Here is a 23,798-nt window from a genome sequence, read left to right on the forward strand (position 1 = left end):
GAAGTGCGGCGCCCAGAACTGGACGCAGTACTCCAGCTGCGGCCTGACCAGTGCTGCACAGAGGGGGAGGGTCACCTCCCTGGACCTGCTTCAGATGCATCTGTGCATCCCCACACTGCCGGCCCATGTTCATCTTGGCATCAGTGATGACTCCAAGATCCTTTTCGGCCTTTGCGCTGACGAGAAGGGAGTTCCCCAGCCTGTAGGTATGGTCCTGGTTCTTCCTTCCCTGGTGCATCACCTTGCACTTATCGATGTTGAATCCCATCCTATTCTCGTCCGCCCACCCTTGTAACCTGTCTAGGTCCAATTGCAGCCTATTCCTCCCTTCTTGCATGCCCTCCAGCCACCTCCTCTGGGTTACAAAGAGCTCATCAGCTATTTACAATGAAAGCATTTTTTTTTTAAATGCCATTATTTCCACCTCATCTTTGCTTCTCTTATTTCGTACTGTTTGAATGGCTGCAGGACGCTGCTGGCTGCCCCCTGGGTGAGTTTGTGTGGGACACTAAGAGGAAATGTAGAGCCACGATTCGGTCCGTGCAAGGTTTCGTACCTGCTGCTGCGTTGTTGGGGTTCGTGCCTGGCTGGCCCCTTTGAGAACGGAATTGGTCAGGGTGGGTTTTTTACCTTCCTCTAGTGGGGGGGAAGTGGCCCTCTACCTGGGATCTCTTGAACGTATATTAACACCCTTTCATAGAAACAGGATGTTGGCTGCTATAGTTCCCCTGCGACAGCTTTGGGTGTGATGTGTGTGCTGTGTCAGGGTTGACGGTAGTTTTACTAAGAGGTTTGATGATGGGTTTGTCTGGGATGGTTTGGATAGGGATGATCCTGCCTCAGCAGGGGGTTGGACTAGGTGATCTATGGAGATCCCTTCCGGCCCTACTTCTCTATATGATATTCTCTCTCTCTCCTCCTGCTTTAAAATTCAATGATCCTCAGTGTGGAGGCTTTATGAGCTCTTGGTGAGACCATTTGATCCCAGCAGTCTTTCCTGCCCACATGCTGGGGCTAGACCCAGTGATCTGTAAGGTCCCTTCAAGCCCTTAATAACTATGAAACTATGAATGTTTGGCTCAGGTGGTGGTGTTTAGTGGTTAGGGCAGGGGTCAGGACCTGTGGGATTCATTCCCAGATCTTCTGCTAGTTTTCTGTGTGAACACAGACCAGTTATGATACTGCCCTGTGCCCATCCAGCCCCATTCTTACCAGGGAGGGATGCTCTTTCCTGGTTTACCTGGGGCAGCCAGGGGCTCTGTGTGCAAGGAGCAGGATTGTCTGGGACAGGCCTGTTCCTGGGGTGTGCACAGAGGGAGTTCACCATGTTAGTTGGGCATCAAGCAGGGGGCACAGCAGGGTGGCACCTTAGACTAGCTGGCCCAGAGAGGTGAGGCTTTCCACCTACTTCATTAGATGCTAGGGTTGGCCTGGCAGCCTGCCCTCCCTTCTGCCTTGCCAGTATGGACCCACAGCAAGAACACAACTTGCTGGTGTGAGGGCTGGAGAGCTGCTCCTGAGGTTTGCACTGAAACATTCGAGCCCTGCTGAGCCTAGCAGTCTGTTGGGAGATGTGGGTAAGGCAGGCCAGCCAGTGGCCCATGCAGGAGGGCATGTGACTGGCATCTTATCTGTCTGCCTTTAGACTCCCCCATCCAAACAGCCAGGTGCCCATCTACCCCTGGGCCAGCTGGGGTGGCCCTTGGAGTGAGCCTCCAGTACCATAACAGAACATCTTGCTCGCTCAGCTGTGATAGCCCCTGTCCTTTCCCTTGTACTGAGTGATATGTCCAAGGCACGTGATCATTGAGTTGAAACAAAAAAATGCCTCTGGAATAACCAGAGACAGCTGTGAGCTCCTCTCACTGGGTCTACAGAGGCCCTTTCTGAACAGGCTAGGCTGCTGGGTGGCATGCAGACTGCAATCCATATATAGTGTTGGCATTTAAGGGAGAGCAAGTGTGCTAATGCTGCACAGTGAAATCTCTCAGCCTTGGCATTCATCACAATACTGGCAGAAGCATGCTGGAGTGGTCCCCTCCCAGCCTGAAGTTTGGGTGGTCTCAGTGGCCCACAGCAGGACACTCATGAATAAAGTGGGCAAACATTGAACCTCAGGTGGGGGTACTTTGGCAGTGTGCATGGGACACTCGTGTCTTGCAGGCTTCTAGGATTCCTGCCTAAATATTTCAGCTTCACAAAGGTTTTGTGGGGGCAACGATGCTGCTGTTGGCCTCCTAAACCTTGTTTGCTGCATGACTAGGGAACTCACTGGCTCTGTTTCCTTCTGCCCATGTAGGAAGGAGCATTGGAAACTTCTGGGCAACTTGAAGACAACAGTGGAGGGTTTGGTGTCCACCAACAACCCGAATGTCTGGTCCAAGTATGGCGGCTTGGAGCGACTGTGCAGAGACATGCATAGCATCCTCTTCCATGGGCTCATCCATGATAAGGTAAGGCGCTGTGTGTGCTGCTCTGTGGCATTGAACCTCCGGTGGCTGCTCTCACAAGTGGCACCTTCTTGAGGGTGTTTGTTTCTCAGTGATACATGGCAGACTCAGTTCTTTTCCCAGTATTGGGGTAACCCACCAAGTGGGGGAGCAGCTGTGTTTTCCCTGAAACAACTGGCAAAGGGTGGTGGTAGTGTAATAATAATAATAATTATTATTATAATAATTAATGTTGAGGTGGTTGTGGCTAAAGCTTTAATGAAGATTAGGTTGTTTGTAGTTGTATCTAAATTGATAGGGGTGACCCTAAGTTTGCCCTCACACCCGTATCTTTTGACCATCCATCCTGGTAGCAGTCCTGCCTGACCTTGCGAGCTCTGCTGAGTTTCTGGGTCTCAAGTCTACCCCATCCCTCCTTTCCAGTGTGCTTTGAACTTGCCTAGGCAAGCAGGGCTGGTACACAGGGAGTCAGCCAGCAGCAGTCCCACAATACCCTGTTTTTGACACAGCTTTCCTTCACACCACTTCCTTTCTACTGCCCAGGAAGAAAGACAAGTTTTCGGCAGACTGATTCCTAGAGGGACTCCAAAGGGATGCTGGGGCACATGGTAGTGCTGTGTTCAGGAAAGAAACACAGGGTAGATGGCTTTGGTTTAGGCACCAAGGTACAACATAGAAGAGAGGGGCAGTTCTGGTGCTTGAGGTTGCTCAAACTCAGCTCTAAATATCAGTGTACACCTATTCATTGTGGCTAGAGCAAAGGAGGGAGGTCCCCAGGTCCACCACTGATTTGTAGGTCCCTCCTTTGCGGGCCTCAGTTTTCCTCTTTGATAATACTGCCCTGCTCATCAGGGGATTGAATGGCTTCATGTTTGTGAAATGCAGTGAACTCCTTGGGTGGGGGAAAAGAATTGGGGTTAACGCAGGAAGCCAGTGAGGTAGGGAATGGTTTTGTCCTAACAGCTCCATTGCAACCGGGAAAACTTGTGCTTTAGAGCTCTGTGAGGGTTGACCCACTTGCCATTCACCTCCTCCCTCATATCATTTCATGCCACATTAACTAAGTATCAGTGACTTTTGGGGAAGTTGTCCCCACCCAGCCCCTTGTTCCCTCCTCCTGGATCCTCCAGTGACACCACAGTACTGCATCAGCTCAGTGATGAAGGGTCTTGGAGAAGTTCTTGGCTGGGACTGGTGGGAGCAACCCCAGGCCTCAATATTCTGGATTTTTAGAAGGTAATGGAGTCCAAGGCCCAAATCCAGGCTTTGTATAAACTCATTATCTTTTTTTCTTCCCACTAATTCTCCCTGTTGTTGCCCATTCACACCCATTCCCCTTGCTGCTGAAAGCAGATCTCTTCTGCACCTCTGAAGATTCCTTGTTTGAGGATTTCTCCCTTTCTTCCAGCCATGGGTCTTTACACTCCAGATCCAGACCCTTTGGAGCCTGTTTCTTTAAAGCCGGGGTGTCAAAAATACAGCCCACAGGCTGGATCTGGCCCTCGGGACTGCAGTTTTGGTGGTGAGATAAGCAGCAGCTGCTGAGGTTCTGGGAGTTGCAGCAATTAATGTTACTGCTGCTTGTCCCAGTACCAAATTCCAGCCAGTGGGCCAGATGACATGGCTCTGAAGGCTGGATCCAGCCTGCTGGCTGTGTCTTTGATGCTCCTGTTTTAAAGAAACAGGCTTCAAAGGGATCCTTGTACTTACTGCGTGACAGCAGTTTGGATAACCAAGCCCTGTCAACACAGGCTAGTGCTCCTTACCAAGGCTCTTTGCAGAGTTTAGACCTTGGACCTGTAAAGTGCAAATTTTGCCCCTCTCCTTTTTTTCTATGCAGAGAAAGCTGTTCCTATCTGTGTTTTTAATTAGAAGTGTCAGGCCTTGACTCCGCCACTGGAGGACTGTGTGGAGGATTGGAGAACTGGCATAACTGTGGCCTCACAAATGACTGACTCTGCAGTTGTGGGAGGGGATGCCCCACTCCTCACGACTTTATTCTTTATTAAAGCTTCATGCAGGCTCACAGCAAGTGCTTTTGGGTGAGGCTTTTCCTGGGAACAATTTAATATTGTCCCCATCTGCCATTTCTCCCCAGTAAAGAAATGTTTCTCCATAGACGCGTGAAAGAATTGGAGGGTTTGGGGTGTCTCTGCCATTAAGTGGCTTTTATTTTATGTGTCATGAGAAGTATCACTCCGGGTTTGGGGATTCCCAACCAAAGCCTCCCAAAACCGGGGGAGAAAAGAATTGACATCCAAGATATTTGAGTATGAAAACACCTGAGTTAAGGAGAAGCTTCTTAGTTAATGCTGAGGTTGTTTGTACTTGCTAAAGCAGCAGAAAAAGGTACGAGTCTAGCATTGCCTGCCCCAAAGACAAACTTGTTGGACTGCCAGCTGTGTGGTAGGGCTACCGTGGCACAAGAGCTACAGTCTGTGGTGCTTGTTTGCCAGGATATTTCTGCTTTGCCCTCTGTCCCCTCTCCAGTGCGACTCCTCTCCACACTGCCGTGTCAACAGAAAGCAAGGCTGTTGTCAGGAAGCAGAGAGGTGGTAATTAGGAGTTTGTGAGACTTTGAACTTGGCAAAGCTTCCAAAGCTATCGGAGGTGGCAACAGCACAGCCCAACATGGGGTGCAAGGAGGAGCTAGTCTGAAACCTCCCATGCCTTCAGTTGTGAAAACATGGGGGGCCTCTGCTGCTGAGAAATCAGACCTGCTAGCTCCCTTCCCAGCTTGAGATCCTGTAGGTATGTGGGAACCGCCAGCAACACCACGCTGGTTAGTTCAGACCCCTGAGCCTCACCTGTGGAGCTGATCTGGTGAACAAGAGATTGGCTAATGGTAGGCATAGCCATGGCACTTGGGGAACATTATTTATTTGGGAACAGTTAAAGGGGAAGAGAGGTCTTGAATTTGAAGTGCAGCAGGACATGCAGCTGGTGTGAGGCTTATTTCCCTGCTGGTGATTAAAAGGGAGTATCTCATGAAGTGAACTTGGATTCATGAAAATACATACTTTCTCTGTATAACCTTATTTAGTTAGTCCCTAAAGGTGCAACTGTTCCCTGCCTTCTGACTGAAAGCTGGGTCATCTACTGTTAGCCACAGTCCTGTTGTATGTGGATAGGATGCTGTCCCTCTAAGATGTGGGTGTCCACTTGCATCCAGCCCTGGCTCCCAGCTCTGGAGGCAGTGTGAGGCTTGGAGCCTGCATGAAATAGCTGGGCTGGGATAGGGGGTTGAGGCCTGTATACCCATTTAGTCCTCTCTGCCCTGTGCCTGAGCCCTGAAACTGAGAGGGAGCTAGGGAGGGATACACATTCAGGAAAGATTTCCCTGTTCTACCCCCGACCCCTAGCCCACATCTTCCAGCTGTGGGCAGTGCTGCCCTCCTCTGACAGGCTGAAATGTGGTCAAATCCCTGCTCCTGGGCTGGAGAGACCTGTGGAGGGAGAGACCTTGGCACCATATAGGCCACTGAGGCTTGCCCAGCACTGGCCGTGTGCCCCTTCCCCTGTCCTGCCCTGCTGTGCTGGGCTCTGACCTGTCAGGGCTTGGGCTGGGGTTTGTTTGCTTCATTTTCCTGGGGCTAAAGGTCAAGTGTTATCTAGTTCCTGGCTGAGCTTGCTGCTCCCTGCATCTGGGCCTGCATTAACGGGCAGGCATTAACCTCTTCATTGCACATCTGTCCTCCACCTCATCTGTACACTGCTTCTTCTGCCCACTGAACCTCAGGGTGCTGGAGGTACATCCTGCAGGTGCTGTGCTCTCAGCCTGCTGAGCTCCCAGTTGGGCCTTTGTATGTAGGAGATCCCTTTGCAATAGCCTCTGTCTTGCTCATAGTCACTCTTTTTCTTTCCTCCTTGCAAAGCTCCTGGCTTATTTGCTTTTTCTTCCTATTTATTTTTGTCTGTGTGCATGGAGTTCTGCAGTTGCTCCCTCTGCCTGTCAGCCAAGGCGCTTGGTCCTGTGGCATGTATGGGGGCATCCTCTGTTGGTCTCATCCTGGCATAGGAGCCAGGGCTGTGTTGTCCCAGTCAGGCTGAGACATAAGATCAGAGGCGTGCCACCTGTCCGTTCGCCCCAGCTGCTGCAGAAGCCTGGAGGGGAAGTGTCTTTGAACAAGCTGATCCCCACTTCCCCAGCAGCAGCAGCAGCAGCTGGCTTGCAGAGGGGCCCTGGAGCAGGCCCCTGGGAAATGCAGCTCCCCTGCCCTCCTGCTCCTTTCCCAGTAGCTGGAGTGGTGTGGTGCAGAGTCTAACAGCACCTCTCCTGGCAGGTGTACTGCAGGCAGCAGGATTACTGGCAGTTCGTGAAGGACATCCGCTGGCTGAGCCCCAACTTTGCTCATCACGTGGAGGAGGTGAGGTGCAGAGGGCTGGAGGGCACAGCTGGCTGGGAGGCCTCCAGCCCGTGGATTTGCACAGGGGAGGGAATGTGAGAGTGGCACGATGACCTTGGCCTGGGTGCCCTGCAGCAGGGGACCTGGCTTTCTCTGAGCATCCCTCTCTCCCAGCTTGGACAGACTCGGGGCAGAAGAACGCAGCACTCTGCTGCAAGCCCTTATCTTCTATAACTGTTGTGGGGCTTTGGCTGCGTGGGGTACATTTTCCTTACAGGCTGTGCCCTGGAAAAGATTGTGGGGTCAAACCCACCAGAGCAGAGGGGAGATGGGTCCAGGAGACATGAGTCGCTGGTCTCCAGTTCCTTGTGGCCATGCCCCCATGTGGGCCCTCATGCCCATCACTGCTGCACCAGGTCCTTTTACCCTCCCCCTTTGCACTGTGCAGCCCTGAGGCAGAAGCAGGCAGTGAAAGTCAGAGGAGGGAAGGAGAGCCCAGAGACTCTGGCAGCTGTTGCAGGAGCACCTTGTGCCAGTTGGACAGCCCTGATTTGAGGGGCCATCCATAGAATTGGAGGCTGGAAGGGACCTCATCCAGTCCAGACCCCTGCATGGAGGCCATGTGTGCTGTTTCTAACTCATCCCACTCAGCCTTTGCTTGAAACCCTCCAGTGAAGGAGATGCCACCGCTCCCCTAAGCAGCTTCTTGGGTTGCCCTCCTGCCTTGAGGGGGAGAGCTTCTTTTTTGAGATTTAATCTATATCTCTCTGTGTTGCTGCTGTTTCAATGTCTTGCCCTGTGTCCTACTCTCTGCCCCAAGGGAGAACAGCTCTTCTTCCCCTTCTTGATACCTACCACTCTGCTGTTCTCTTTGAGGCCACGCTCATGACATGGCTGATATGCAGAGCTCTTATGGAGGAAGGGTCTCATGGAGAGTTCAGGGGAGCAGCAGGGCAGAGCTTCCAGGTGGAAGCAGGACTGTTGTACAGGGCCTTGCTCTGTGGTCTGGAGCCCTGGTTCAGTTCCAAGTGTGTCAGCCAAGAAGCAGGCAGTTCACTCAAGCTTAGCTCAGATTCTGGCGACTGAGCAGGCCTGGCCCTGGTCCCCTGGGTGCACATGGTGGGACAATGCAGTGGAAGCCTCCCAACCTTGACAGGGTAAGCCAAGGACTTTAGCCTCCCAAGCAGGTTGCAGCCTGTTGGCCTTTGTGCCACAAGTCTCCACCGGTGCTGCTGCTTCCATTGTGAGCACGCTGGCTTGGCCAGCTGCTGTGCTCCACCAGAACTGAGCAGAGAGGCAGAGTGCTGCCAGACCAGGGCTGTGCTTCCCAGGCAGTGACTGGGCTTGGGGCATCTCTAGGGGCTGTTCTGGCCCTGGAAGAAGGATGGTGTTGGCATGCAGCTCTTGGGAGGCTGCAGCTTCTATGTCCCCTGACTCACCCATGGCCTCTGTTCCAGTTCATCAACCTGCGTGAAGATGACCTGCAAAACGCCGACAGCCTCAGCGACCAGGCCCCAGCGAAGCGGTGGCTGCAGCGCAGCCTGCAGTTCCACTGCCTCTCCGCCCAGTTGAAGCCTCTGCTGGGGAACAGGCAGTACATCAGAAAATTTTACAAAGGTAACTCCCACCAGCCCCAGGCAGACAGTTGTCTTTCGTCCCTGGGGAGGGCTGGACCTGCCAGGATGGCTTGGGGTGCCTGGGGGTGGGTCAGGGAAGGGGATTCCACTGTGGCATTTGATTGAAAAATGCTGGTACAACAAAACTAGTGCCCTCCTTTGGAAGGGGCCCAACTCTGACTTGAACATATGCAAAACCTTTCCATAAACTTGTTTTGACCTCAAAAGCAGTTTTTTCGGTTCAAAATGCAAGTTGGTTTAGAGTAAGAAACAGAAGGCCAAGATGGAAGCAGAAGCTTTGCTGGGTTCTGGGGAGTATTCGCCTTTTGATTTTTTTGCAGTACAGAAAACACATTGACTTGTGGTGTAAGCTAGGAAATCTTGTAGTGTGAACCCACAGCTGCTGCAGGCCGGGTCCCCCCAAACAGGAACAAAGAGCTTTTGTTGTAAAGCAAGGGTCTGGAAAGGGGAAATCGTGGTTTGGGTTTGGCTGCTGTGTATGATGCACAGCAGTCTCCAGGGCCCTTTGTCTGTTCAGTCCTTCTTGGCAGCTGGGCTCTCTGAAGTCTGTGGGGTGTTTGCCACTGCCTTGGTTAGAGCCTCCTGAGTTCTCTGATGAACCCAACACCCCCAGCCTTGCTTTTACTTCCTGTGTGGAGAGGAGCCATTGTCTCTTGCTAGTACGTACTGGAGCAGCCCTGCTGCAGAGTTCACAGAAAATGATGGCTGGAAGAGACCTCAGGGGGTCACATCTAGTCCAACTCCCTGCTCAAAGCAGGACCAGCCCCAGCTACATCATCCCAGCCAAGGCTTTGCCTACCTGAGTAGTCAGAAGCTCCAAGGATGGAAACACCACCCCCTCTCTAGGTATCATGTTTCTGCGCTTCACCACCCTCCTAGGGAGAGAGCTTTTTCTAACTTTCAACCTCGACTTCCCTTGCTGCAACTTGAGCCCATTGCTCCTGGTCCTGTCGTCTGCCCCCACTGAGACCAGTCCAACTCCTTCCTCTTTGTAGCCCCCCTGAAGGGAGATGAAGGCTGCTATTCAGTCCCCCCTTGGTCATCTCTTCTGCAGACTAAATCAGCCCAGTTCCCTCAACCTCTCCTCACCAGTCCTGTCCCCACACCCCTCCAGCCATTTTTGTTGCTCTCCTCTGGACTCTCTCCAACTTGTCCACATCCTTTCTGTAGTGGGGGGCCCAAAACTGTCCACTGTAACCCTCAGGTCCTTTTCTGCAGAGCTGCTGCCTAGCCAGTTGACCCCCAGCCTGTCCTGGTGCAGGGGATTGTTCCCTCCTAAGTGCAGTACTCTGTACTTGTTCTTGTTGAACTGCATGAGATTCCTTTTGGCCCAGTCCTACAATTTGCCTAGGTCACTTTGAATCCTAGCCCTACCCTCCAGCATATCTACTCCTCCCCCCAGGCCAGCTCGTTGTCATTTGCAAGCTTGCTGAGGTTGCCCTGCATCCCATCTTCCAAATTGGTGATGAAGACATTGAACAAAACCAGCCCCAGGACTGACCCCTGGGACACTCCACTTGATACCGGCTGCCAACTAGACATAGAGACATTGACTACTACCTTCTGAGTCTGCTCCAGCCAGTTTCCTATCCACCTTACAGTCCCTTCATCTAGCTTGTACTTCCTTAGCTTGCCTGGGAGAATGTTGTGGGAGACCATATCAAAAGCCTTGCTAAAATCAAGGTACACCACATCCGGTCTCCCTGCATCCCCAGAGCCAGTCACCTTGTCGTAAAGATAATCAGATTGGTTAGGCATGATTTGCCCTTGGTGAATCTATGCTGATTGGTACTTCAGCCTTTTCTGCATCCTCTGTGACAAGCTTGCCTCCCCCATTCAGTAAGGGACCCACGCTTTTCCTCATCTTCCTTTTGCTACCAACATACTTGTAGAAACTTGTCTTGTTACCCTTCACATCACTTGCTAGCTGTAACTCCAGTTGTGCTTTGGCCTTCCTGACTTCATCCCTGCATGCCTGAGCAGTGCTCTTATACTCCTCTGTAGGTGTTTGTCCAAGTTTTCACTTCTTATAAGCTTCCTTTTTGTGATTTAGTTTACTGAAGAGTTCCCTGCTAAACCAAGCTGGTCTTCTGCCACACTTGCTAGTCTTCCTGCACATCAGGATGGTTTATTCCTGCACTCTCAGTAAGGCTTCTTTCAAGTACAGCTAGCTTTCCTGGACTCCTCTCCCCCTCTGACCAGCTTCCCAGGGGATCCTGCTCATGAGTTCCTCCAGTGAGTCGAAGTCTGCTTTTCTGAAGTCCAGGGTCCTTACTCTGCTGCTCTCCAGCCTTCCTGTCCTCAGAATCCTGAACTCTATCATCTCACGCTTGCTGCTGCCCTAGTTGCTATCCATTATACTACATTCCCCAACAATTCTTCCCCGTTTGTGAGCAGCAGGTCAAGAAGAGCACAGCCCCTAGTTGGCTGCTTCAGTACTTGCACCAGGAAGTTGTCCCCTGCTGTACCCAAGAGTAGGTCTTCCTTCCGGATCCCAGAGGATTCTGTGCGGAAGTGTGAAAACTGGGACCCCTTGTAAGCTTGGCTGCAGAGGGGCTTGGGCAGTAGTTCTCCATGTTGAGAGAGAGCAGGCGGTGACAGCCTGAGGATGGACCAAGGGATTATCCCCACGCTCTAAAAATTGTGCCCATTGCAAACTCCTGTCCCCAGGGGGTGGTACAAGTGTCATGAGTCCCACTGGGTTGACCTCTCCTATTTCCCTGCAGACACTGCCTTCCTGCTGAGCGAGGCCCATGTCACAGCCATGTTACAGTGCCTTGAGGCTGTGGAACAAAACAACCCCCGGCTCCTGGCTCAGATCGACACGTCCATGGTGAGCTGGGTCCTTTCTCCACCTGCCTGTTCTGCCCCATAACACTGCTGCACTGTGGCCACGTGCATAATGCCCGTTCAGCGCCCATGGAGCTCTATAAAGACGGACCTTTCCTTTAGGCTTAAACCTTTGAGAGAAACAGACTGGGTAGGGGCTGGCCCCCCTGCCTGCAGCTGCCTGGGACGATGAAGGTGGGCTGCTTAGGAATGAAAGTGGATGCTCAGGGCTGGTTCCCAAAATCAGAATGGGATGAGTTGTGGCAGGAGAGGCCTGGGCATTATTCCCACCTCTATGACCTTGTGTTGGTCACCTCATCTCTCTCACTTTCCCCCTTGGCCCTCTCCCTGTTCTGCACAGAGGTCCCCAGCTGAAACTGCAGATGACTTTCTGAGCATGGCCGAGCCCTTGCTGTGTGCATGACAGTCCTGGTGCCAGCCCAGCAAGGGCCCGCGGGGACCTGCTCTCCCGCTCCCCGCCCACCCGTGTGACCGCAGCACTGAAGGACCCAAGTGCTGTTTTCCTAGGGCACTGGGCTGCCAGGGCACTGTGCTGGGAGAGCCTAGTCATTTCCAGACTGGAGCCTGCTGTTGCATTGAGAACAATAATCCGCTTCCCTTTGCTGCTGTGGCTTCTCCCAACCCCCTCCCCACAGCTAAACAGCCATGGCTGGGTCCTGCCTGGCACAAGCTGCAGCCACATTAGAGTGGGTTCCTCTACCTCTGATCTCACAGAGAAGTGATTGCTGCCGGGCTGTGTTAACTCTGCTGCGCCTCTTCAGTTTGCCAGGAAGGGTGAAGCCCCACTGCAGGCGACCAAGAGCCAGAGCCTGACAGCACTTCCTGGGTCTGTGCCAGTCATCCCCTCAGACTACCCCTCACATCGGTACTTTGGGTCCTTCTCCAGCCTGCACCAGCCAGCCGCCACAGGCACCTCGGGTAAGCAGAGCCTAGCAGCCAGCTCCCTCGGCATGGGGGAGGCTAACAGTGGGGGCTTCAGGTGGGGCTGGGTTGCAAAGTGCCAGCTCTAGTTAGAGCTCCTGACTGACCCTGTGGCCTTACAGTTGTGTGCAACGAGGCTGCCTGAACAAGCTTCCTATAAAACAACCTCTTCCCCCAGCTTAGCCCTTCCCAGCTTCCCTGCAGTGCCCTCAAGGCTAAATGTTCAGGTGTTATATATGAGGCCTTGGTATGAACTAGACTGAGCCTCAGCCTCCAGCTGTCCAGGGAGGCTTGCGAATCCTGAGGTGTACAGGGAATGTGTCAGATCCCTTCCTTTCACCCGCTTGGACTGGATTGGCCTGTGTTCGATGAGAATCACAGAGAAGTGAGGCTGGAAGGGAGCTCTAGAGGTCACAACTAGTTTAACTCCTGTCTGAGGCAGGGTCAGCCCTGTCCAAAATATCTCAGACAAATTCATTGTCTAAACTCTGCATAAAACTACCATCAATTCCGATATGTCACCCCCTCTCTCCACCTCTTCCAGACAGGAGAGTGGCGAGCTTCTCGGTGGGAAGCAGTACTAGCCAGCCTCCAGAGAGCTCACTGCATGACTTGCCCTCCTTGCTGCTGCACGACCAATCCCCTCTGGGCCTGCCTGGCCCCCTTCCCAGCCTCAGCACTCCCTCCTCCAAGGACTTGTCCTCTCCGGCCAGTGAGATGAGCGCCAGCACTACAACTGGCCAAAGCGAGGACGCCTGGGTGGGCAACCAGGACGACCAGCAGAGCGATGCCAACGACGGGCCAGAGTACCTGGCCATCGGGAACCTGGGGCGCCGGGGCCGGGCAGCCAGCAGCCAGAGCAGCTCAAGCAGCAGCAAGAGCAGCAGCTCTCCCCTCTTCTCATCCAGCAGCTCTCAGAAGCCGGAGTCAGTGTGCTCCTTCGGGGAGCAGGGGCCCAGCAGTTGCACCAGGGCCATGGGCATCCTGCGCAGGTCCAGCTTCTCGGAGGGGCAGACGGCAGCCACGCAGGGGATCCCCAAGAAGAGTCACGCACGCTCTCAGTCAGATACCAACGTGGCCTCAGGGAGAGCTCATGGTAAGGCTGGGACCAGGGGAGCGGGTGGGGGCAGCATTGTGCATGAGATGGAGTCTGGGGAGAGGTCTCATGCACAGGAGAGTGACTGGGTTTTACAGGGTGGTCCCAGAGGGTGCCAGCAGTCAGTGTTTGCCTATGTGCAGGGGCATCAGCACTTGTTAATTAGTGAATGACACCCCCTTGCAATGTCCTCGCACAGTGGGGACCTGAGGGGGGCCTGGTGCTGTGCAATGCAAGGGAGGGAAAGCATGCACTGTGGCAGCTGGGCCTGGCCTCTGCACTGTATATGTCCAGAGATGGAGCTGCCTCCTGCCTGCCCCCTCCTCAGCCAAGCTCTGAGCTCTACTCCTGGAAGTCCCTGCCATGCTCTGCAGCCAGGCTTCACATGGCCAGCAGATATTGAGTTGGTGTGGTCCCCTGGGGCTCCACCGCAGGCTGGCACTGCTTTGGAGCTCCCCAGGGCCCTTCTGCCCTCTTTCTGGGGTCTTGTCTGCCCAGCAGCTCTGGGTGTCCATCTCAGAGTGCCAGAGGCCCTATCACTGGGCCTTCCTTCATTAGACTTGCAAGACAGTCTGGGTCTTTTTGAACTGTCTGTTCCGAGTTTTGCAGGTGAGTGCCAGGCCTGTGGACCTCCTGGAGGTGGGCATCAGGCCTGCTGCCAGGTGGACACCATGGTGCTGCCTTCCAGCAGGAGCAGCAGCCCCCAAGTAACCTATGTGTGTCTGTTTTCTCTCCTCCCCTCACACTCTGTCTTTGCTGCCTGCCCAGGAGGCCTCAGGGATATCACCATTATTATAGAAGACCCAGTAGCAGGTTTGGGAGCCGGTGTCCCCAGCCCCCCTCACGTCAGCCATCATTATATTGCATTCAGGACTTCCATTAATGCACTGATGTCCATCCCAGCCTCTCCATTCCCCAGTCCCTCATGGTGCATGGAGGGTCACCCAGGGTCATGCATGTGACCTGTGTGAGGATCCCCGCTTGGTTTGGGAGGGGGTGCTGGACTGGACCAAGAACGTGCTCTGTTCCCGTGCATGGTGCTTTGCTGCCTTTACTGGTGAGGTGTGGGCTGCCTTCCTTCCCCTTTGGGAAAGCAGGAAGCCTCACCACATCTTTTGAACCATGCTGGGCTACAGGGAAGGGCTGGCTTATATGTCACGTTCACCCCCTTGCCTGGTGGAGCTCAGGTTTACAGAGCTGGGAGCAGCGTCTGCCCACGAGGCAGCATGCTTGGCCTACAGCTATGGTGTAATGCTCAGAGAATGACGTGGGGAGTTGGGACTCTGGGGTTCAATTCCAGGTCTTGCTGCTTCTGCGCTTCATGAGGCAGTGTGACCCAACTTCTATAGGGGCCAAAGTGCTCACCGCTGGATATCACTGGGGTTCAGCGCCTCAGCCTCAGCCGGGCAAGGCTGTGCAGGACCCCTTAGAGCAGTCTGGAGGTGCCCAAGACAGGTGCAGCAGCTGCTCCCCACAGGTCCATTGCTGCACTCGCTGTCCGTGTAGCCAGCAGATTAAGATGCTTGACTTCCAGGGCTCTTGCCAGCGCTGTTTGCCACTGCACAGCCCTGCCGCTGGTCCTAGTGGCTGGTACCTCCCCACTATTGGGAGATCAGCCGTGCTGGGCCTGGAAGCTGTCTTCGTTTCAGTGCTCTGGGGTAGGCGAGTCCTTGTAGCCTCTTGCTCCTCATGTGTGATGCCTGTGGGTGCTGGGCACTGGAGCTGAGCAGTGGAACGCTTATTACTGAGCTGTTGTCATGGGGCTCTCAGCTCAGACCCTGCCCAAACTGCCCGACAGCTGTTTTATGGCCTGCAGAAAGTGAATTCACCTGGCTCCAGATCCTGGAGGCCAGAGCCCAGCCCCCTGCGGCAGCCTAGGATGTCCCTGAGCTCTGGAGGCGAGGCAGTTATTCCTCCAGATGAGGCTTGCCCTGTCCTGCTTGTGCTGGCCCAGGCCCCACCACTCACCAGGACTGCAGGGCTGAGACCTAGCGCTGGCCTCTTCATTCAGCAGAGGACACGTCCTCTCCCTGTTGTGCTCCCTGCTGCCGACATGCACTTCTTCCCGGCAGAGGGGCTGAGCAGAGCGGTATGAGCCAATTGAGTTTGCCCCCCGTTCCCGATGCCTGGTGCAACTGCATGTTCCACCTGCACCTTCCTCTCCACCCACCTTTTTCTTCCTCACTTCCTCCCACAGCTTCCCTTGCATGTTTGGTCTTCACGTCCCTTTCAGCAATAGCCCAGGGCTTCATCCTGCTGAGGTCATGCCTCAAGGCACTTGGTCTTAGCATCATCCCATCATACCGTTGTTTCAGGCTTACAGGCACCAGCCCTGTTTGCCTCTGATGACATTGGCTGGGGCAGCCCCTCCCCTAGTCCTGCCCAGCGAGGCTGTGACTGCCGTCCCGGGCAGATGGAGGGCAGGGTGCTGGGAGCCGCATGTTGGGTCACCTCTGCGTCCTGTAGGCATTGGTATCTGAGCCTGTAGGTCATTGCTGCTGCAGCACTGGGAGCTCCTGTGTGCAGGAAAGCTGCTTCCCCACAGCTAGAGCCGTCAAGGGGAGGAGGTTAGAGAGTACACCCTTCTCCGCACCTCGTCTTCCGTGTATGCTGGAACCACAGAGCCCTGTGATCCCCCATGTTTAGCCCCCTGCCTTCCTGGAGGGGGAATTGAGTGCCTGGAACCCTGCGCAAAGCACCCAGACCATACGTCAAGCTCTTGCAATCCTGAGCCTTGCTGCCAAGGGGAGCAGGGGCTCTTTCTAACTCTGTGCCCTTCCCCCTCATTGCTATAGCTAATAGGACAGACAAGCTGTGCTGCAGCCAGGCTCTTCCGTTCTGCCCGCTTGTCCCTTTCCTGCTTCCCCATTGCTGTTGGGAGAAACCACCCTCGGAGACCAGCCCAGGCAAGCTATCCCCTGCTCATGGCCTGCCCCTTCCTGGCACTGACCCTCCTGCTTTGCACTCAGGTCATCCCCTTCCTCACTGGACACCAGCTGGCTTGACCCTGTCCTGTCCCCCTTCAGTTCCTGTCTGTTCTCTGGTATCTGACTCGTTCCATCCCATGTCATGCACGGGGTTGGGGTTTGGGGTTGGGCCAGCCCCGCAGGGCTACTGACCTGCCATGGTGTTTTCTCTCTTCCTCTCTCAGAATCGCATGGAGACATATCGCGAGTGCGAGGCCCCTTGTGCTGCTCTCCCCAGGGCAGCGATGTGAGCACGCCAAGCTCCCTGTACATGGAGCATGGTGAGTATGGCTGGGGCAGAGAGCAGCTGAAGGAACCCCTATCCAGGAGGGTTTGTCTGGCTCTCGTAGGTGTTTGCAGGAGGACTTTGAACCTGCCACGATGATTGATTCCCATTTGCACCTGTGCTTCCTAAGAGCAGCAGTTCCCCTGAAAATGCATTGCCCTACCCTGTACTCAGATAATCCTTCCTATAACATCAACAGCCACGTGGGTACATTAGGGCATCTGCCTGTTGCTACTAATAGGCATTGACTTGGGGGGAGTTGCTTGCTTATGTATCTCTGGCCTGGCTGCCCTTGTACCATGTTGGCAGGCATGGGAAGGAGGGAGTTCCTTACCACTAATTACAGCAGTGCCTAGAGCCCAAATGTCATCGCCTCACTTCCCTGGATGTTGTGCAGAGTGGGGTGCACAGCTGCCCCAAAGACTTAACCATTGCAATGACTGGGGGTGGGGGGGAAGTGTGTTCCACAATTGTTGCTTTCCCCATAAGAGTAACAGCTGTGGGGAGGGCTGGGGTTTGTGCCCAAGGAAGATGAGAGGCTGCAAGGCAGAGCTTTAGGGCTTCCCCTGAGCAGAAGCCATTGGGGATCAGGCGGGGCTGTGATGAGGATGGGGATTGCCTGTGGTGGCGGCAGGGTTTGTGGCATCTTGCTACTCTGGAGTTGATTGTGGTGAGAAGTTGGCTGCTAGACGACATAGGATGCAGCTCTGACTTTGTCTGTTGATTCCTGTATGTTTTGAGACAGCCAGGCTGGTACAAACAGGGGCATGGCATCCATGCATGGGCTCCTCTGGACTTCCCAGCACTGGGTTTCCCAGCTGCTCCCGTCCCACATACTCGTCTCTCGCCTTTCCAGACACCAGCCAGTACTTGAGCTCGGGAGAAGGGATGTTCCGAAGACCCTCGCAGGGGCAGTCCCTCATCAGCTACCTGTCAGAGCAGGACTTTGGCAGCTGTGCGGACCTGGAGAAGGTAGGGGCTGGCCAGGGCACTGCGGGGGTTGTGGTCTTGGATGCTGGGCCAGGACCCTCAGCGCCGCTGGCCAGCAGCTGGAAGGGGCAGCCTGTGTAAGTGCCATGGTGCTGCCCTGGAGCTGTGCACCGGCTTTGCTTGGCTGCTGCCTCACTGGAAGTTGCCCTGTAGCATCCCCCAGCCAGGAGCTGCCAGTACCACCACCGAGTCTCCCTTAGGCATGTGTGCTGGGCCTGACTTGCCAGGTCCAGTCCCTTGTTTGTGCCTCTTGCCCTGCCTTGTCTTAGGGTGGAATCTTACCATTCTGCCACTTAGTATTTGCCCCTTGTCCAGGGGCCCTACCGGGCCTGACTGGCCTCCAGGCACTTGTGATCAGTGATGATGACTCCATAGTCATCAAGTTGAAACCATAGTGCTTCTCTCATATGTGGTGCTTGGAGCAAAGCATAGGAGAGGAAGACTGTAGAACATGCATCTCTTCACTGAAATCTCACCCTTCTGGCACCTTGAGAAGGCCCTGCAGCCTCGGATCACCTTCTGGGCCTAGGAGAATCTGCCTGGATTTCCCTCATGACCCTTGGGAGAGCTGTTTAGATCCCTGCCAGGACTCTGCTCTCCAGGCTGTTCGCTTCAGCTTCAGCAGGCTCGTGTCCTCCTGGCCCTGCCTATGCCATAGTCATGGAGGAGACGGAAATGCAGATGTCAGGGTTATGGCAACATGTCTTAATACTGAAGTTCAGGTTGATGGACTGTCTGGAGCCAGCCCTCTTCCTGTTGGGGGTGTCCTATCTGGTTCTCTAGTGAGAAGCACTTAAGTATTCCTACCAGAAGCGGAGATCCAACATGTAGGATACACCCTGTGCCTGAGATGCACCAGGCTAAGGAAGGTTTAGATGTTCCTGTGGCCTGATGGGAGGTGCAGTAGGAAGGGAAGTTGTCCATAATGTGGTCCACCCAGCACCGCCTCTGTTGGTTGCTGACTCTCTGTTGCCGAGTGCAAGCTGCAGGGCTGTCTGGTACTAGGAGCCGCTAAGGGTGTGACCTTTACCCCCAGGAAAATGCTCACTTCAGCATCTCAGAGTCGCTGATTGCAGCTATTGAGCTGATGAAATGCAACATGCTGAGCCAGCAGCTGGAAGAGGAGGAGGAGGAGAGCGACAAGGAGATCCAGGAGCTCAAGCAGAAGATCCGCATCCGACGCCAGCAAATCCGCACCAAACATCTGCTCCCTGGCTACCGGGAAATGGGCTCTGATGGTGAGTGCTGCTTGCTGGATATGACTTGTCACCCAGCAGGTGAGAGCAAGGCTCATTCCCTGTGTGTTAACTCCCTCCTCAAGGTCCATGTGCTCCGAATGGGAGACTCTAGTATGATGGCTCCGTGTGCATTCATAATACACCCCCTCCCCACTAGAGACAGCAGGATGTAGCTTAACACTCTTCCCACATGTACCCCAATACTCAGCCCAGCTACATCACAGCTCCTCCTACCCTGCTAGTTCTTGCTGCTGCTTTTAAATAGCCTCCACTGACTTCGTGGCCCCATCTCAATGCACCTCCTGGGGTGGGATCTGCCTTCCAGGCTTCATGGCTGCAGACAGTGGGTCCCAGTTCAGCTCTCATGACTCCATGCGGCTCTCGGACTCGGGCTCTGCAGAGGAAGTTGAGGAGTATGAGATACAAGGTAAGAGAGGGTGGCTGCACCCCACAGCAGGGTGGGGTGGGGTGGGGGTAGCGCTGCACTGCTGTCAGTGGGGCTGTGCCTGCAAGGGGCATGCCTTGCCTTGGCTGATGGCCATGAACTAGGTGTTGAGTTGGAATCCCAGGTGCCTTCCAAAACCGGAGTGACGCCTTAGCAGCCCTTGACCTGTGCACATAGAAGGGTTGAGTGATTTGCCTGTGGGACCCTTCATATAGTCCAAACAACCCTTTAGTTCACTACTCCTAGCAGGTCCCCTTGATGGGGAGTGGTCAGGCCAAGGGACTGGGTTGTTTGCCTGTGTAGTTGGACTGTCCCTACCAGCAGTCCTTATCCCCTCATAGCCAGGTGTGCTGGACTCTGTTCAAACCCTGGCTTCCCAGCTGCAGTCAGGTGTTAGTCTGGGGCTGGGGGCTCTGAATCCTCAGTTCGTACCCAGTGGGGTGGTGGGATGACCTCCACAGTAAGTGCCCCTTGTTCAGCAGCAATTCCCACTGGCTGACTATAAAGGGGCACTAACGAAGAAACCGCTGCCCTGTCTTCCACCAGGCTGGACTGGGGCTTTCTTCAGTCTCTGTGATAAATGTCCCTCAGTCTTCCTATTCCTCTGTCCTTGGCTGCTGACAGCACTGGCCCTAGGTTGGGTCCTGGCAGGCTAGAGGCTGGGGTTGGTTGTGAAGATTGAGGCAGGGGCCTGCATCCTGTCCTGGGCGTCCCCTCAGTCCCCGCTCGCTTGCTCTCATGTTGATGCCCTTTCTCCCCGGCCTGGCCAAGCACTGAAGCGACCTGTTTTGTCATCACCGTGTCATGCAGATGGTAGCGATGGATCTAACCTGATTCAAATGTCCAAGAACGGGCTCTCGGTGTCAATGGCTTCCCTATTCTCAGGTAGTACCCGAGAGTGCTCCCCGCAGCTGCATGTGTGTGTGTGTCTGTGTTCACCTGTCCATGTGCGTCGCCCAGGCGTGTCAGGGGGTTGCAGGGAGTAGAGGGGCCTCAGGGGACTTGAGTGGGCACCTGAGTTTATGCTGCCTTGGCAGGCTTCAGGCTGGATGCTGACCCCTGGCTAAACCCCTGGAGCCCAGCTCTGTCCACTCCCCGTGAGCTCACTGCTCTGCGCATGCCGTCTGGTTTCTAACCAGCCTCACTCCAGGATTTCCCAGAGCTTGCACATCTGGAAGCCACAATTGTCATCTGATGGCTGGAGGGAAAGGATCGGAGGTGAATGCAGTGAGGGGCAGATCGGTGGGAAGCTACAGCAAGGGCCTGAACAGCTTTGCCCCCATGGCGCTTGGTGTGGCTCATCCAGCAGCAGCACTAGAGGCAGGTTCCACCTGTCAGGGCTGAGAGCAGGGGCATGGTGGCCTTCATGCTGAGGCCATGCGAGGTGCCCCCCTGGGAGGTGAGACCAAGGGGTGGTTCCCTGCCCTACTTCAGCAATGGTGGCCTCAAACCAGACACCAGCAGTGCCTACGCAATGCTGTTCCACAGTGGTCAGGGGTTTCCAGGCTTCTCTGGAGCCACTGGAAGCCTTTGCTGCCTGCTTCTGTGGGGGGGCTTTGCTCAGCCCCGCAGTGACAGCGGTGCTGTCACCTGTATTTCGGTGGGCAGCTGCCACTGAGAGCAGCTCTGAGCCCTTCCCAGCTGGCTGCAGCCATGTCTGCGCTTGGGTGTGGGGCATTCCCTGGGTGTGCCAACGCAGCTCTGCTGCCTGTAGCATCAGGGAGCCACCAGGGAAGCAGACTTCAAAGTATTTTGATCACTGGTTTTGTGCCTCATTTGACGCCCAGATGCCAAGGTGACGGGCAGCTTGAGATCCATCAGGCCAGTCTAGGATGAGACCTGTCAGACAGGCTGCACTGGTGTCGGCTCTGGGCAGGAGCTGATGCCCTACAGGGAATGTCCCCTGAGGCCTGGGGAAGTCCATCATTGTTTCCCCCTGGGAAGGCTTGCGGGGATGATTCCTCCTGTGGGCAACGTGGAGCTGAATGCCCTGGCTCTGAGATGTCTGATCCAGAGCACTGGTATGGGGTGGTGCTGACTGTGCTGCTGGCTGGCTGTGGCACGTCTGGGAGGGGTGAGTCTTGTAGCTGCAGTGCCCAGTGCTCTGAGGACAGCCCCAGGTCTGAAGCAAATTCAGGACTGCGGATCGGGGTCAGTGGGATGAGGTGGTGTGGTCTGAACAGGAGCCTGGGGACACCTGGATTCCACCTCAGCTCTGAGGACCGTGGCTCACATTGCTGTGCCTTGGCTTTGCTCTCAGGTAGCAGGGCTGTGGGGCCCTGCAGGGTGGGAGGACATCACCAGTCTCAATGTGCACACTGTGCTCAGCACAAAGGAGCTGAGCTCCCTGGTGGGTGAGGGAGCCCGTTTGCTGGGGCAACCTGTGAGCACAGCATCTTCTGCTGCCCTCTGGCCTCCCGATGTAGCACAGGCTGAGGTTTGGAGGGGAAGGTGTTTTTGGTGGGAGAGGGTCTGGAGCAGTCTGGGGTGCTGGGGAGGTGCCAGCGGCTTCTGACGAGGAGCAATGTGGTGTTGGGGGCAGAGGCCCAGTGTAGTACGTGCCCGGCTGGTGTGGGCTGTCAGTGCCAGGACTCCTGTTTGCATGGGAAGCCAGAAGTGCCCAAGGAGGCTGCATGGAGAGCATCTGTGCTGGAGGGAGGTCCGAGTCCCTCAGAGAGGTCAAGCTCCATGTGTCCTATACAGGAGAGGCAAGAATCGAGGTTCTTACAGCTGCGTTAGATTTCCAGCGGCTTGGGGCCAAGTGCATCTTGAGTGCAAGTGGCCTTACTCCTATAATACAGGGAACCTGCACTCTCCACCAGCTTGCCTACGGTGCAGCAGGAGGGCATGTGGCAGGCATCTGTGCCTGTCTTCGAGGGAGTTAAACGCCCATGGAGCTGGGCAGTGCATCCCGGCTGCTGGTCTCTGCCGGTCCCATGTGAATGCAGTGTGGTGCTGGCTCCTCGTGGCCCTAGAGTGTGCAACCAGCACTGAGGAGGGATATGGGAGCATGACACAGCCGCTGCCAGAGTCTATAGGAAGGGACCAAGAGGCAAAGCACTGCCTGAGGTCAAGCCTGGCAGGCTCAATGCGCGCCCTGCTCTTGTGGCCTAAAGTGTGTCCGGTCCAGGGGTGCCAAGGCTTTGTATTAGTGCCCTGGAAGGTGGGGGTGGCAGTGGTGTGATAGCAGTGTGTACGGCCTCAGCAGCTCCACAAACAGCAGATGCTTGCTGGGATAGCACCAAGGGAGTTGTGCAGTGGACCAGTCTGCATTGGGAATTGGCCTTAAGCCACCAGCAGCTTGTCCCATGTCAGCTCCTGAACAGCCCTCGAAGGGTAGTGGCTCTGCCTCATGGACTAGGCTGGACGTGACCCAGCAAGGCAGACATTGAGGGCATCGTGTCCCACAGCTGCTCTGCAGCAGTGTGTGAAGCCCAGCGAGCTACCTAACCCCGGCACTAACCCACGATCCTGCCCTCTTTGCCCCAGGCGTGGGTGTGCTGGGGGCTGGCATATGCCCTGCACCAAATGTGACTCCCCATTCAAACCTGCCTGGGGTCTGCTCCCAGGGGCCCCTGTCCTTGGATGGGCACCACGCACTATTAGAATGCCCTGGGGGGGGCTTAACACTGAGCCCTGCTAAGAGGAGACTAACCTGGCTTTCCTTTCTGCTCCCACCATCTCCCATCCAGATGCTGACATCCAGAAGAGCATGCCGGCTGCCCAGAAATCCTTCCTCTCCTCGGAGTCTGTGTACGTTCCCTTCTGCTCCCAACCTCAGCCTTGGGAGCAGCTGCAGGGCAGGTCCCAGAGCGCAGGAAGACTGAGGTGCAGCTCTGGGGGTGGGGAGTGGAGGGTCCCTCCTGAAGTGCCTGGTTTGTATAAGACCTTTAGAACAGAAACGGGCCTGAATGGGTTCAAGCTGATGGAGACTGTATCGGGATGACCCGCTCCCTAGTCACTCCAGAGGCATGGCCCAGTTTGGCCAGCCCCACTCACATCCTGTTCCCTGAAGCCCTGAGTGGATGCTGCCATTTTTTCAGCTGTGCCCGGTAGTGCTACTCTGTAAATGACCAGAGGGTAGCACTGCAGAGGGATCGATGGCATCCCTTCCTGCCCAGGAGACGGCTTGCCATCTCCTCATGCCCACCTCCAGCTGAGGTGGGTACGAGGGGGAAAGGCACCCACTGATGTGCACGTGACCTCCTAATCGCCAGCAGAGCCAGGCAGCCATTCCATGGGCTCTCAGCAGGGCCCTCTCTGCCTGTCAGATGCAGCCCTGACCTGTCATTGTAACAAGCATTATGCCTCATGCCCGTGCCTTGAATGGGCTCCAACAGTACTGTACCACCCCAGAACTAGCTGCATTGGCAAAGCAATTCCCACGAGCAGGCCATAGTTGGGGCAACGCACTGTAGAAACACGGCATGAGACCATAAACAGTGCCCAGACCAATGGTCCAACTAGTCCAGTATCCTGTCTCTGACAGTGGCAGAAATGGAAGGAGAGCTTCAAACCAGGTATCTCTAGTGGAGTCTAACCCCTATGCAATACTCTCCCTGGCATCCACCAT

General features: G+C 55.1%; 1 protein-coding gene across 4 annotated transcripts in view; it reads left to right on the plus strand.

The window, feature by feature from the left end:
- The window catches only part of RUBCN (RUN and cysteine rich domain containing beclin 1 interacting protein), a 51,283-nt gene that overhangs the window by 14,975 nt on the left and 12,510 nt on the right, over positions 1 to 23,798 (plus strand). The window contains exons 2-14 of one of the 4 annotated variants that reach the window (XM_019532877.1): positions 2,300 to 2,453; positions 6,734 to 6,817; positions 8,254 to 8,413; positions 11,160 to 11,266; positions 12,045 to 12,201; positions 12,749 to 13,300; positions 14,069 to 14,113; positions 16,452 to 16,547; positions 17,409 to 17,524; positions 18,579 to 18,780; positions 19,106 to 19,207; positions 20,036 to 20,110; positions 22,918 to 22,978. In XM_019532877.1, coding sequence (XP_019388422.1) covers positions 2,300 to 2,453; positions 6,734 to 6,817; positions 8,254 to 8,413; positions 11,160 to 11,266; positions 12,045 to 12,201; positions 12,749 to 13,300; positions 14,069 to 14,113; positions 16,452 to 16,547; positions 17,409 to 17,524; positions 18,579 to 18,780; positions 19,106 to 19,207; positions 20,036 to 20,110; positions 22,918 to 22,978 — 1,911 coding nt within the window. The remainder of the gene's footprint in view (positions 1 to 2,299; positions 2,454 to 6,733; positions 6,818 to 8,253; positions 8,414 to 11,159; positions 11,267 to 12,044; positions 12,202 to 12,748; positions 13,301 to 14,068; positions 14,114 to 16,451; positions 16,548 to 17,408; positions 17,525 to 18,578; positions 18,781 to 19,105; positions 19,208 to 20,035; positions 20,111 to 22,917; positions 22,979 to 23,798) is intronic. The other 3 variants (XM_019532879.1, XM_019532878.1, XM_019532880.1) reach the window with 3 other exon arrangements.

The sequence above is a fragment of the Crocodylus porosus genome, unplaced genomic scaffold (genome assembly GCF_001723895.1).
Source record: "Crocodylus porosus isolate Cpor-Errol unplaced genomic scaffold, CroPor_comp1, whole genome shotgun sequence".
Taxonomy (NCBI): Eukaryota; Metazoa; Chordata; order Crocodylia; family Crocodylidae; genus Crocodylus; species Crocodylus porosus.